The sequence below is a fragment of the Solanum tuberosum genome, unplaced genomic scaffold (genome assembly GCF_000226075.1).
Source record: "Solanum tuberosum cultivar DM 1-3 516 R44 unplaced genomic scaffold, SolTub_3.0 scf00182, whole genome shotgun sequence".
NCBI lineage: Eukaryota > Viridiplantae > Streptophyta > Magnoliopsida > Solanales > Solanaceae > Solanum > Solanum tuberosum.
Window position 1 is genome coordinate 1,005,333 of NW_006239108.1, and position 15,811 is coordinate 1,021,143.

General features: G+C 36.8%; 1 protein-coding gene across 3 annotated transcripts in view; it reads right to left on the reverse strand.

The window, feature by feature from the left end:
• The window catches only part of LOC102580094 (alpha-taxilin), a 39,774-nt gene extending 24,825 nt beyond the window's left edge, over positions 1-14,949 (reverse strand). Inside the window, exons 1-6 of one of the 3 annotated variants that reach the window (XM_006354775.2) lie at positions 14,491-14,948; positions 13,819-13,892; positions 10,693-10,801; positions 4,886-4,953; positions 3,825-3,902; positions 334-398 (exon numbers count right to left, since the gene is read on the reverse strand). In XM_006354775.2, coding sequence (XP_006354837.1) covers positions 334-398; positions 3,825-3,902; positions 4,886-4,953; positions 10,693-10,801; positions 13,819-13,892; positions 14,491-14,647 — 551 coding nt within the window. In that variant the 5' untranslated portion in view covers positions 14,648-14,948. Of the gene's footprint in view, positions 1-333; positions 399-3,824; positions 3,903-4,885; positions 4,954-10,692; positions 10,802-13,815; positions 13,893-14,490 lie in introns of all 3 variants that reach the window. The other 2 variants (XM_006354774.2, XM_006354776.2) reach the window with 2 other exon arrangements.
• Positions 14,950-15,811: the final 862 nt, after the last annotated feature.

Below are 15,811 nucleotides of genomic sequence, written 5' to 3' on the forward strand. Positions count from 1 at the left end.
ATGGCTATCCCACAAACTTCCAACGCTTTCTTTTAAATTTTATGTTTTGAATTACAAGTCATCCCCCAAATCCATTAAATATGGCATCTAAATTGATTAAATGCTCTCAAAATGCCTTAGTTACAACCCGTCCTAATCCCTTTATGATCAAATCATCCATAATTTCTATCAGACAATCTAATACTATTCTAATTCCCCATCCATGTCGAGCCATATGCTTTATTCTGCACCATTCATTTTATGGTGTGCCTCATATTTATCATTGCAGGATATAACCAAAAACATGACATTAAAGGGTTACTACAACATGATAAATAAATACTGAAATCTTACATCTCATTCTCCTTCAACTGCAATAGACATTCATCTTTTTGCTCTTCCAGCTTGTTGCTTACGTCCTAAGTAGGAAGAAAATGAGGAAAGAACTGTTATGCTACAATTCAAGCTGATCCACCCTTAAGAGGCAAAAAACAAACATATTACGAATTTCAGTTTCAAGAAATGTATATTTTCCAAAGCCATGCTAATCATACAAAGGTCAATCCTTGTTTATGAAATGAGCTAACAGCCTTTATCTTTGTGTTCCCTAATTTCTTTTTCTTCCTTGTTTTAGGATTCAGTGTACGGGTAGGAAGCATGGCGTTGGTAAAGAAACAAATGTTTTTTTATTCATGGAGGGATAAACAATACAAGACATTGTCAGTATGCAGCACAACATTACTCCAAGAAAGATCAGAACAGAATAACGAAGAGAATGAGGCTCTGTGCACAAAGATAACCAAAACTCAGATGTTTGCACAATGCTCATGATGTCACCTTCTTTTTTTGTGAAGTAATTGGTTTCACTGCTAGCATCAAGGAGACGCCTAATAGTTACAAAAGTAGTAGCTTAGCAAAAAGGACTCATGATGTCACTTCTTAACTAGTCAGCGTAATAACAATGAAGAGAGAAATACTATGACAAACATCAAACGTAAATTGGCAAAAACATCTAAAAGAAAAACAAAGTGTTTACACAAAGCTAAGCAATAATTTCCATCAGCAAGCAGTGGTGGCGCATTTGCATGTTCTTGTGAAGATGATTATTAGTTTACAATATAAGATTTTTGCAAACTAGTAGTCCCTTTGTTTCGATTTGTTTATTTGGTTTTGACTTGGCTCAACCACGGAGTTTAAAAAAGTAAAGAAAACTTTTGAATCTTGTGGTCATATGTAGAATGTACTAAAATGTCCTCTAATCTTGTGGTCTTAAACATGTCAAATGGAAAGTTAGAATTAAAGAGTTGTCAAAAAAGAGACATTCCTTTGAATGACTACAAAGTAAGAGGGTGTTTGGATTATTTGCAAAAGAGAAAGCCAAGCACCAGCTTCAAACTATTTGCTAGGCAAGGTCAGAAAACTATTCAGAGTGATGACCTTACGCTAAATGAAACTTTTTTTTAGAAAAGGTAACTTGTATTATAAACAAAGGAATACGCAAGACGTATTCCAATAATACTCACAATCAGAAATATAGAAGTGTTGCTCTTTTCCTATGAACTCCTTAAAAATTCTAAGATACTAGGGGTATCCTCATGTTCATGAGGATATTCATGTTTACACCAAAAATAGAAAAGAGCTAAACAATTCAGCTTCATCTTCTCCATAGAGCAGCTCTTGTTCTCAAAACAACTCTGATTCCTTTCCAGCCAAATAGTCCACCAAATGCAGGCTGGGACAATCTTCCATCTCTCCCTGTGTACCGACTGATTTCCACTAAATGAAACTTTTAACACCCTAAATACTTGGAAAAATGGTTTCCTTGATGCACCTGCATTCAGGCAGTCAGGCAGCATACCCAATTCCACATGGAGAATATCAGCACTCAGAGAGAGCATCTGCTACATTACTGTAATGGAGTTGGAAATTATGGGCGTATGGACACTCGTCAAACTAGTGTGTCTAGTATGAGTAGAGCCGGATTGACGACACAACCCTACTAAAAAGGAGAAATTATACAGGTAGGGTCGGAATGATGGCACGGCCCTACGCAAATCAGATTTGAGGAGTCATTAAAAAGACGAATGGAACTACGCAAATCAAATTTGAGGAGTCACCGGAAAGACACACGATGCTATGCAACACAGTTATGAGAAAGTAGATCGAAAAAATCCACGGTACCGCAAATTAAATATGAGAAGTAGTTCATGGAGATGCACGGTGCTATGCAAATCAAATATGAGAAAGTAGTCATTCACGGTGCTACGCAATTTGGATATAATATGAGAAAGTAGTCACTGAAAAGATGTCACGGTGCTACACAAATTAGATATGAAAAGGTAGTCACCAGAAAGATAGCAAAGTACTATGCAAATCGAATATAAGAAAGTAGTCACCGAGAAAAAATGGCGCGAGATACTACCCAAATTAGATATGAGAAAATAGTCACCCAAAAGATACACGGTGACCGAACTTTTGCTAATATAATTATTGGTCAGACGGGCGGCATATATACGTAATAGCCACACTGGAAGTTCTTTTATTCTTTACACAAGATCGTAGAGGCTCTGATACCATATGAGAAATATATGAGAAGAATATTATTGAATTGTGTATCTACATATTTACATAGAGACCTTATTTACAGTCACTACAATACATTCCTTGACAAGTAGGAAACTATATATTATATTTCTATTCCTACTACTATTCCTAGTCCTATTCTAAGTAGGATTGTATATACATATTTCTATTCTAACAAGAGGGAAACAAAGTCAAATGGAATGGGGTGTTTCTTCATTAGTTATCATGTGAGTGAGATGAAAAGAAAGAAATGGGGGAGCATTTGAAGAAGTTGTCTAGGATTTTGTAATTTTGCAAAGTAGCCTCTTGTTTTTAGTTTCTTTTGGCGTACCCATGAGGTCCCCATTTATATGGAGAACATTGGGTTTCTTTGTTGGAGAACCATATTTTGGTATAGGTTCTCCACTTTATGGCATACAGCTTGTAGGTTTCCCCTTCATTAATAAAACTATTTACCTTATCAAAAAAATATAGTTATAGATTTGCAGAAATTTTGGTGTTAGACATTATGTTGGCTTAGGTGGTGCTATGTTGACATTTGATATCTAACAGTATCTTGGATGTTTTATTAGTACTTATGGTTTGTGGAATGTGTGTTTTGGTTTAAAGTTATCTTTTGCAATTGTGTCCAATTCGTAATCTCCACCTAACTTTGAAAGTTTAATATGTGTTCCCATATACATGTCTAATACAACTCCTGTATCTGTATCTGCATCGATTCAACTTATAGATGCACTACGGGAGGTTAAATGCAAAATTTTGCATGAATATTTGATTTTATATCAAAGATCTAGTCGCATTTTCAGCTTATCCTATCATAATTGTCTTCTTTTCACATGAAAGAAAAGCTATGATGGTGCCTAGTAGTTAAGCCAGCTGGAGGCAGACGAAGAACATTAGAAGAGGAACTATGTGACAAGCAGAACAATAGAACCTTCATCAAACAATACAGGAAGACTCTGTAAGAGAAACCTAACATCTCCTACCAAGCCAAAAACACAAAGTTAGAGGAAATTGCCTGATGATGATAGATAAAAGACAAGGCCTTTTCAACCTTTTACTGTGTGTTTTTCTAGGGAAATCCTTAAAACATACAAAATTTACTCAGATTTTCTTCATTGGTGTCCACAAATTACACAAAATAATATAATGCATAGGATAAGGCTAAGAGCAAATGACCACTGTCGACTTGAAAGCGAAGGACACATCTACAAATACTTGTCAACCCTTCAGAAGATCTCAGAACAGTAAAATTTTCAGACCTTAATTGCATCTTGAAACTTGTTCGAAAGATCCAGCCTCAGATTTTGACCCTCGGATGACACCCGTTTGCATTCTTCCTGCAAATTACAGAAAACAGACAACTTAAAGTCATAGAAACTTATAATTAAGGGCAATACACAGAAACAACATAAACTGGAGAGTAACAAAATATTATTAATTGATCACCTATATCGAAGCAAAAAGTGTAAAGAGACAATATAGCAACAGCCTGGTATGTAAAGTAGGTGGCATAGCAATGAAACATATAAACAACCAATAAGCACGCCTCACGAAAAGCCATGACTTTATCCCAGAATAAATGGCACGATAATACAACTGCCACTCTACTTGACACAGATTTTATCCATCAAAATATGAAAATTGAGAAAAAGGCCATCCTTATGGAAAAAGGGAGTTATAATGAGCATTTAAGAATTTCAAAATGTAAATGATAACAACCTTGAGAACTGGAAATCAAACAAGTTACAAACTTTGAAAAAAAAATATGAAAAAAGGACTGGCCATCTCTAATGTCATCTAATAATTAAATGATGATAATCTAGATAACAGTCAATTAGAGCACTTACTGTTAAATGAAAATTGGGGACACTAACTATGACAAGAAGAGAGACGACCAATTAATGACAATAACCCTGTTGAACTATATTTATCATCTCAACCTAATTCAGGAAAGCAGTCTGACATTGGGCTGTATAGTTATTAGTATTCACTGTTACAAATAACAACTCGGAAAATCTCTTTGGACTTGGGCTTCTAGACAGCAAGTTGTTAAGGAGAAAAAAGGTAACAGAGACTTTAAGGTGACGAACTAATGTCAGAGTATGTCCCAAAGGAATTGTATATGCTAAGTAAAAGAACAAGTCATTGATGCTCTTGGCAATTACTAAATTACTAGAACTAAGATCCACCAAGTAAATGGTGTATAGACATCTAAGAAGAGATTCCTCTTGTACTACTAAGGCTGGACGTGAGGTTTTGGTGCAGCAATTCCTCGCCTAAGAATATACAGAAACTTTATTAAATATGCAATAGACCTTACCATTAATACTTTGTTTTGGCGCTGCAACTCACGGCACAATGACTCCAATTTATCCCGAACAGCAATAGCTGAATTAAGCGAACGAAAGATGTGAGTAGTTCTTATGCCAGTTCATAAGCAGGCGCCTTGGTGGGATGGTTTTGCCTCCAACAAGGTACATGTTCTTCAAAACATATTCACTTTAGAGCACCAAACAAGCCTCCCAAATGTGAAATAAACCATAAATTGTGAAACCAAGAAAAAAAGGATTTCTATTGAATTGCAAAATAGAAAAAACTTTTAGTCTACAGACTACATAATCTGCATGATAGCTAAATTAAACGAAAGAAAAAATCAATTATGCTCCCGGTGTTACCTCTGTGGTGAACAGGCAGAGACAATTAGCCATTTTTAATTACATTGTAAATGGGCAGATCAACTGTAGAAAATCTTTATCAACCTAAGGTAAAATAGATTAATAATGCCAAGAAGCATTAAAGATGTCTTAAAATGCTGGAATAGAGATGGAAATTCAGCCAAGAAGGAGGAGAGATGGAAGATTGTCACGGATAGTATTTGGTGGTCTATTTGGGCAGAAAGGAACCAGATATTTTTCGAGAATTAGCAATCCATTCCATCACCTTTCTGGGCATAGTCGATCTTCTCATCATCCTATGATTCCTTCTTCCCATTAATACCATTCAGAATTCCCAGATGTCATCAAGTGATATTGAATGACTTCAAGCCAGCATTAAAATATATTATATTCTCCTTCATTCTTGGTCTGATATGGTACTTCACAAAAACTGGTTAAGAAAAGGAAAGGTGGCTGTCACAGAAGGTGACAGCTAGGTGAAGAAGAAAGATGGGTACAATCTCTGGGAAATTTCACCGGAGAAGGATGATTCCCCTACTAGGAAGTAGGAGAGAGAAATGTCGCGGGGGATGTGCTTGGGAGCTTTTTTTATGCTTTGATATATTGTAATGCTGCTTCTTATTAAAAGAGTACTGCAACATTAATAACTACTCCTAGTGATGTGCTTAATTACATTCACAATTTCACATATATAATTCTGGTCGTTCATACCTTTGTTGCTATCAAATTTCTTTGTAAACAGAATGGGTCGGGGAGAGAGAGGCTTAAGATAAGGAGACCCTCTGTCCCCTTTCCTCTCTATCTTGGCTATGGAAGGTCTGGACAGTTTAATGAGAGTTGCTACTCAGAATAAATGGATAAGGGGCTTCTCCATCAAAACAGGGTGAATGATACAATGGAACTGATACATTTATTGTATGCAGATGACACAGTGGTATTCTGTGAAACAGAGCAGGAACAAATTTGCTACTAAAGAATGATCTTGGTGGTTTTTGAAGCTTGCACGGGACTCAAAGTTAATTAAAGAAAGAGTAGTATTTTTCCAATAAAGGAGGTGCAACAGATTGCGACTCTGGCAAATATTTGAAGTGCAAGACAGAAGAGTTGCCTACAGTCTACCTAGGCATGCCTTTGGGCTCCAAGCACAAAGCAGGAAAAATTTGGGATGGCAAAATTGAGAAATCTGCAAAGAAATTGGCTATATGGAAGTCTCAATATTTATCTCTAGGAGGAAAAGTTAAACTAATCAACTCAGTACTGGATTATCCCTTTTTGGAGCTAGCCAGCATACCCTTAATGCTGAAGAATTCAACGTTACCAGTTTCAAAAAAAAATATCAACTGGACTCTCTACCCACATATGTGATGTCCCTTTTCCCTATTCCTAGTAAGGTTGTCAAGTCTATAGATGCTCTAAGAAGAAATTTCCTTTGGGAACGAAATAAGATAGAAAAGGGCTTCAACTTGGTTAAATGGCCTATAGCACAACAGAGTAGGAAAAGTGGGGGACTGGGAGTTAGGAACTTAAAGCTTCATAACAAGAGCCTACTTTCAAAATGGTTGTGGAGGTATGTTCAGGAAGAGTGAGCTTTGTGGAAAGAAATTTTTTTTGGGTTTCCCACCCGGTGTCCGGTACCCATATTGGAGCCCAACTAAATCAGAACTCGCGCTGGGAAGTCCCACAGTGAGGGGTAAAGCACTCCTAACAAAGGCGACTCCGCACCCAGGTCTGTGGAAAGAGTAAATACATCAAAAATAGGGCAGCAGCATCACTGGTGTACTAGTGAAGTTATTGACACTTATGGTGTTAGGATGTGGAGGACCATCAGGAACTTATGGATGACTCTCAAAAGCAGCTTAAATGTTATTGTGGGCAGAGGACATAAAACTAAGTTCTGGACAGATGATTGGTGTGGCAATGGGATTCTAAGGGACTTGTTCCCTGGTCTTCTCTCAATATGCACAAACCCTAATAGCAGGATAGAGGAGATGTGCTCTCCACAAGGTTGGAACCTAGTATTCAAAAGGATGTTTAATGATTGGGAGATTGATAGAGTGGTGGAGCTCGTGAGCTTTTGATTGGTGGATTACATGGAACTACTCTAGAGCCAGACAAATTAACATGGAGACATCACAATGATGGGATGTTTTCTGTGAACAGATTATAAAATTGGGGACTTAGAGGAAGTGCAGGAAGATCCACAAGACCTTGGCGTACAATATGGAAACATGTGGCCCCTACCAAGGTGAAGTGCTTCACTTGGCTGGTTGCTAGGAAGAGTTGCCTGACTCGTGATGCAATGCAGAAGAGAGGCATCAACATAGCATCTAGACGCCTCCTTTGAAAAGAGGCTCTGGAGACTTAACAAGCACATATTCATGCACTGTAAGGTTACTGCTCAGGTGTGGGATCTGTTTACTAGCATAGTCAATGAATACTGGACTATGCCAGAACACACTTCTGACCTCTGAAGTTGTTGGATCAAAAGAGGAGGTCATAAGAGTCAGAAAAGAAGGTGGAAAACATTTCCAGCGTTCATCAGATGGCTTTCATCAAAGGGAGACAAATAATGGATGATGCTCTTATTGCTAGTGAATGCATTGACACCAGGATTAGAGGAGATGTGCCTGGAGTTATGTGCAAATTAGATATTGAAAAGGCCTTTGACCACCTGAACTGGAGTTTCTTGTTGAACACTCTCAGGCAAATGGGATTCGGGAGAAGGTGGTTTAAGTGGATAGAATTCTGTATCAAAACTACCAGGTTCTCCATTCTGATAATGGAGAACCTGCAGGTTCTTTTCCAGAGGTTTCAGACAAGGGGATCCCTTGTCCCCTTTCCTGTTTATCATAGCTATGGAAGGGCTAGGTAGTCTGATGAGAAGGGCTGCAACAAACAACTGGATAAAAGGCTTCAGCATTAAGAACAGGAACAATGAAATCCTGGAGGTGACTCACTTATTATATGCTGATGACACTGTGGTTTTCTGCGAAGCTGAACAAGAACAAATTTGCTACCTAAGGGTGATCCTGGTGATCTTTGAAGCTTGCTCTGGGTTGAAGATTAACTGGAGGAAAAGTAATATTTTTCCGGTGATTTGGGTGCAGCAAATTCAGTCTCTGGCAGATATTTTGAGGTGCAGGATAGAGGAGTTGCCCACAATTTATTTGGGAATGTCATTGGGTGCTAATCACAAAGTTGTGAATATATGGGATGGAATAATAGAGAAAACAGAAAAAAGACTAGCACTTTGGAAATCACAATACCTTTCCCTGGGAGGTAGAGTTGTTTTGATCAATGCAGTCCTAGATTCTCTGCCAACATATGTAATGTCTTTATTTCCCATCCCCAGTGAGGTGGTGAAAATCTTAGACAAGTTGAGGAGGGATTTCTTATGGCAAGGAAGCAAGATTGAGAAAAGTTTCAACCTGGTAAAATGGAGCGCAGTTCAGCAAAGCAAGAGTTTTGGAGGTCTAGGAGTAAGGAACCTAAAACTTCATAATAAGAGTTTACTTATCAAATGGCTATGGAGATTTACTCAAGAAAATTAGTCCTTGTGAAGGGAGATTATCCTTCATAAGTATGGTCCGGAGGGGTAGTGGTGCACTAATAAAGTGACTAATACATATGGGGTCAGGGTTTGGAAATCTATCAGGAATCTATGGATAACTCTCAAACTAAACACTAAAGTTAGAGTTGGTAGGGGAGACAAGATACTTTTTTGGGAAGAGGACTGGAGTGGTCATGGCACACTTCACTCCCTTTTTCCTGGATTGTTCTCAATAAGCTTGAATACTGGATGCAGTATACAAGAAATGTGGTCCCCCTCAAGGGTGGAACCTGACTTTCAGAAGACCCTAAATGATTGGGAATACCATGGGTAGTAGATTTTCTAAAACTAATAGGAAACTTCCCAGGCACTAATACAGATTCAGACAAACTCATTTGGAGGCACCACAATGATGGAATTTTCACTGTTAACAGAGTATACAAAAGGGGACTGAGTGTTATTGCTGGCAGGTCAACTGGACCTTGGAATACTATATGGAAGAGTGTGGCTCCTAATAAAGTGAAATGCTTCACTTGGCTAGTAGCTAGGAAAGCATGCTTGACACATGAAGCATTGCAAAAAGGGGGTCCATCATAGCATCTAGATGCCTCCTCTGCAAGGAGGCACTAGAAACCAACAAACACCTTTCATGCATTGCAAAGTAACGACACAAGTTTGGGCTATGTTCACTTCCATTGCTGGAATCAACTGGATCATGCCTGAACATACTGCAGACTTGCTTAGCTGTTGGATCAGAAGAGGAGGAAGCAAAAGCCAAAAAAGATGGTGGAGGACAGTCCCAGCCTGCATCTGGTGGACCATTTTGGAAGGAGAGGAACCAGAGGATCTTTGAAGGAAAAGAATCCTTTATTTTGAAGATTAAGTGGAAAGTTATTACTTCACTAGGTTTTTGGTGTAAAGACCAGAGTATAGAAGAGGAAATCCAACTAGAGGATTTTATAGGCTCTTTGTAAGTATCTCTCTTTTCTTTTTTGTAAACTTTTTAGAGGTGGCCAGCATTGCCTTAATGCTGAATGAATACAATTTACCAATTTCAAAAGAATAAAAAATCCAGCGTGTATTTGGTGGACTATATGGAAGGAAAGGAATCAAAGAATTTTTGAAGGAAAGGAGTGTACAATACAGAAGATCAAATGGAAAGTAATTACAACTCTAGGCTTTTGGTGTAAAGAACAGGATATAGAAGATAGAGAAAAGGAGATCCAATTAGTGGACTTGATAGGATCTTTGCAAGTATTTTTGTATTTTTCCTTTCTTGTAATCCGCATAACCATTAATGCTTAGGAATTCAAAAGGTTACCAGTTTCCAAAAAATAGAAAAGAATGGGTCGGGGATGAGTTAAAGGGTGGTTTTGTAAAGTCAATCGAGTATTTAAAATTGGGGATGGGTCATTTGTTTCTAAACTCACATGTCTCTATCAAAAATAAGGGAAATCAGTATAAAAGTATAACTCCAGGGTATATTTGAACCTAAAGTATAACAGGAGGATATATTTAGCTCAAAAGTATAACGAGAGGTATATTTAAACTATTCTAATAGTACAGGGGGATATTTGATGCTTTCCCATTTCTAGTTTCCTAGTCTTTTTAGTTAATCAACATCACTTCCGGGAAGTCACTTGAATAAAATAATTAGCATTAGTTTAATTTAAACAATAGTTGATAACAAGTTTTTGTGGGACAATAATTTCATCATTGTTGACCATGTATACTTGTGAGTGCATTTGGCCTCAACATGTGACATTAAAACCTGACAAATTATCATCGCTTGTGAAAAAAATATAAAATTATCCATATCCAGAGGAAATGGGGAAAACGAATTATGAAAGACAGGAAGCCTGAAACAGAAAAAATAGCAAAATTAGGATTATAACAGGACACCTGAATCTCTTTCTGCAAGAACCTGCTGATACTTCAAAGTGAATTCCAAAAACTCTTTTTCAGACTTAAAGGTACGTTTTACCGTCTTCCGTTTGGTTTCAGAGGCTTCCTAACACATGAATATAACCAAAAGAGTGAAGTTACAAAACATTCAGAAAAGAAGGGAACCTGCATATAGCTTGATATAAGAAACAACATCCTAAAATTTGATAGCAAGAAAAGAAACAGAAAACACAAACCTCATTTTTTTTGTTAGTAATGGGGAAATAAAAAAGAAAAAGCAACAAAGAAGCACCCTAGGGCAAGGTAGACTGTTCTTCATACTAATTTCCAGCCAAATGACTAGAAGTGTGAACCCTAGTAATACAGTACTAATCCTCAAAAAGAAGTGTGAACCCTAGTAATAAAGGAGGAATAATGCAGTTCATTTTAAGACTAGCTCAGGGAGTTGGTGGAACTGAAGCACATAAACCACATGATGGTAACTACTAAGATGGAAAGTTACTAACAGGCAATAAAATGAGTAACTGATACTTGCAACATATTGAAATAGTAAGTATGTGATATAAGAGTAGCGAACATGATTACTATCTATAGTGACACTAATTATGCATGTTTAAGTAGTGAACTCTGGATTTTTGAAGGATTATTTGTATACTGAGATCTCATTTATAGCATCTCTTACTGCAGCATTTCTACATTCTCCAAGAACCATCTCTTGATTTCCTTCACTTGAGAATCGTTACATATTCTTTGATCAGTACTACGATAGATGATATTTGAGTTTGCTTTGTCAACGAATTTCTTAATTTTATTTGCAATATCAACCCATCCCACATCCTCCGTGATTACAGGAATGATCATGACGTCCTTCTTACCTTTGATAGAAACAATCCTAGCATACCTCAGAATGTTGAAGTTTTGAAAAATATAATAGGACAATGTAAGTTCTACATTCCTCCATCTTCCGCATATTTTCCCTTTCGGATGCAAGTCTGAGGCACTTGCAAGACACTTAAGAATATTGAATCTTAAAAGTGATTCTACAAAGTCCTTACTCCTTTGAAGATATTCTTCTACCTGAATATAAGCAAGGATGCAGTAGGATCTTGATTCAAACATGCTTTAGTTTTCTCTTCTGTTTTTCATGCTGGAATGTGTTGATAGCAGCACCAGGGTGAGAATTTGTACTACTTTTTTGCTTGACGATGGTATCCAAGTAAGTTTGTGCACTACTCGATTATTTCACCGGATACTTTCTACTTGCCACCAACACAGATACCGAATAACTCTATTCACCAACTTATGCCAATGTGAAGAAATTACCTCCAAAGTTTGTCTCCACACCTCTAACTTAGCGTTCACTCCATTGCGTGTCTCATCAATCAGGACTATGTCATTCGCAAATAACAAACACCATGTTACCTCATCTTGAATGTCTCACGTTAATACATCCATCACCAAGGCAAAACGAAATGGGCTAAGAGTCGACCCCTGGTGTAACCCCATCTCCACAGGAAAGTGCTCCAAGTCTCCTCCCACCATTATTACCTTAGCTCTTTCATACATGTCCTTTATCTCCCTAATGTAGGCCACCGATACACCTCTTGTCGTCTAGCATCGCCACAAGACTTTATCATAGGCCTTCTCAAGGTTAATGGACACCATATATAAGTCCCTCTTTCTTTCCCGGTATTTTTTCATCCGTCTCCTCACAAGATGGATAGATTTTGTGGTCGATCTCCAGGGCATGAATCCAAATTGACTCTCAAAAATAGACACACCCCTTCTCACTCTTATCTTCACCACTTTCTCCCAAACTTTTATAGTGTGACTTAACAACTTAATACCCCTGTAGTTGTTGCAATTTTGTATATCAGCCTGGTTCTTGTACAACGGAACCATTGTACTCCACCTTCATGTCTCGCATATCTTAGCCACTCCAAACCTGCTCTATCCATGCTCTTTGAGAACTCCATTGGGGTCTCATTTGGTCCTGCCGCTTTTCTGTTACCCATTCTACTAATAGCACGCTTCACTTCCTCAACCTTAATACGGCTACAATACCTGAAATCCCAACAACTATCTATTTTTACATTGTACAGTCACTACTGACTTATGGAGTATGTTTTGTCTAAATTTGGTATGAATTGGGTAATGCCACATAGCACCAAAGAGGCCTTTGAATGCTGGTCCAATTGGAGAGTTGGTAAGGCCATCAAGCCAATCTGGAAGATGATATCTACTAGTATCATTTGGTGTGTATGGTCAGAAGAGAACAACGGGTGTTTTGAAGGTTTATCAACTCCATATCACTCCCTTAGGGATATCATTTGTATCTATATAGTTGGCATACTCTTTCACCCATATATTCTCCTGAGTACTTTTTGAACTTTGTTAGCTCCCTGGTAGTAGTTTAGTCTTTTTTGTAATTAAGCTAATGAAATTGTCATCTTCCTAACTTTTGTACTGTTCTGCATCTTCTTGATGCCAGCAATGAAATTTCTTATTACTTCATCAAAAAATTTTACCACATACTTCCCCAAAACATTACTACCTATCCCTTAATTCATATGATTTAGTTTTTGCCAAGAGAAGGTTTTCCTTTCATTTCCATTTTGTGTTGATCACGTAAACATAACCAACTGATCAAAACAAATTACTGACACGGATTTCCTCTCATTGACATAACCTAAGCTAAAGTTACTTTGTAAATGAAATTGTGGTTCACAGAGTCCGTTGGCGCAGATTAGGACAGAAATGAAAGAAAGAACAACAGACCTGTAGAGAGTGGAAAGAAAGAACTGATGGAACTGGTCTACCATAAAAACTAAGAGGCATACAAAAGATTAAGCTGTAACATGGGGAAGACAATTAATATAGCAGGAGAATCAATTTGTCAAAAAGGTGGTCACAAAAGAGGATAGAACTGGCAGTGCACATATCCCAAAACGAGAGAAATAGCCATTTTATTCCATGTTGTAAAAACCAAAGGATCCAATTTGAGAAATGAAGAGTCTACTATGTTTATGCAGAAACATGACTAGATTAGATCAAAAAGCAGGAAATTGATAGCTAACGAACATATATAACATAAGGAAATTGATATTGATGTTTACTGACTACTTTTTTGTTTTCAACACTCCCTGGTAATGATGTCTCCTTGAGAGCTGAATTAGTTTGGCTCGGGTCTCCTCCAGCTGCAGGAAAAGAAGTATTACTTAGAGCAGGCTGATTGAAGGTTTAAATAACCTAAGATGAAACAATGCTGCAAGTAGAAACATCATGAAGAAGTAAAGAGCTACATGCAAGCCTATAGCCTTTCAGATATACAACCACAAAAGAAACTGCATCAGACATTTCTTTGAAGCAATGAACATCATGATTTAAAATGTTATCAGCCATTTTTCATTTCTAATGGATATCTCTTTGGAAGATAGAATTTACCACTTAACCTAACACTAATATGATCATATGAAGTTCAGGTCAGTTTACTTGACATATGAAAGGATAATTTCTGAAAAACATAACATGCTTTTGAAGCTCCAGCGTTTTATTATTCAAGCAAACGGAACAGCAAATGGTTTATTATCTTCCAATGTTTTTGAACTGCTTCTAAATGTTCCCTTCCAATTCTCCATTTCTGTCTTATCTCAACAAATTTCCATCCCATTAACTATATATATTGACAAACATGATCCATTTTAAAGTGAAGAATGGATTTAATGTTTCCATGTAACACTCTATTAACAGATAATGTAACTGTAAACGCAGAAAATAAGAGAGAAAGTTACTTACAGTCCTCCATGTTGGGATGTAATTTTTTAGAGTTGGTATGGTGAGATGCATTTAAGTGGTGAGGTTGGGGTGGCAGTGGGTCAGTGGTTGAGCTGAAACCATCTGGCAACGATTCTGCCTCTGGAAGCTGATCTGCGGCAGGGTTCTCAGTTTCCATCTTGTTGAACACAAATACAGATTTTCAGAAAGGGGGTTTAATGGGGAAAACACACACAAATATGTTATGTTAAGAGTAAATGCCCTAGTAAGTGTCAGAGAGGAAGAGGAGAGGTCTGGCTACAATAGGGTTCAAGCTGACACTTATATTACTGATGATGATGATGATGATGACGACAAACACAAATGGCGTCTCCTTCCATTTATCTACCGGGTTTCGTCTTCAACATTTCACACTATTTTGATCGTGTTTTAAAAGGGGGGCGTCAGGCGGGGTTTACTCAGTGCCTCGAGACGTAAGGTTACGCCTATTAGATCTTTCAATTTTTTATTTTAATTTATAATATAATATAATAACACAAAATTATAAAAAAAAAATACATCAATACTTTAAAATAATTATAAACATGATTAAGGAAACTCATAGGAAATAAAATTTCTAACATGATTATATAAATATAAATAATCTAATATCTTAACTTTCTATTAACAAGAAAATCATTATTTCTAAAAATATTTTTTTATCATACGATACAATTTACCCCTAAAAGAAAATAATTAATAAAACTTATTAGTATTATAAAAAAATATACTCCATCGTGAATAAAAATAAAATTACTTTTAAATAGCTAAATAAAATATGATAATTTTGAGAAATAAGACAAAATCATGAAGACCAATGATAAGTGAAAAGTAAAATTTCGCATGTATTTTTACAAGAAATGTTACATAATATATAATTACATTCACATTGTTACCAACTAGTAAAGATGTGATACTACAACTTGTTATTTGAGTTACTCTCAATCTTCGTATCTCTATACATTAAAAAAACTATTAAGTATCATTCACTTATTCAAGAATTATGAGGGTCAACAATGCTAACTAAAGATTTTAACACATAGGGTGTGTTTGGTATGAAGGAAAACATTTTTCAGAAAATATTTTTCAATTTTCTCATGTTTGGTTAGGTTAAATGTTTTGGGAAATGTTTCCAACTCAACTCATTTTCCTCAAATTTAAGGAAAATGACTTCCCTTCAAAACTTATGGCTTGTTTGGAAGGACACCCTGGTAATTGGATTTGGTGTAATTAGGTGTAATTACATTGTCTGTCATGTTTGGTTGGACAGGTAATTACTTGGTCAGCAGGTAATTGGTGTAAT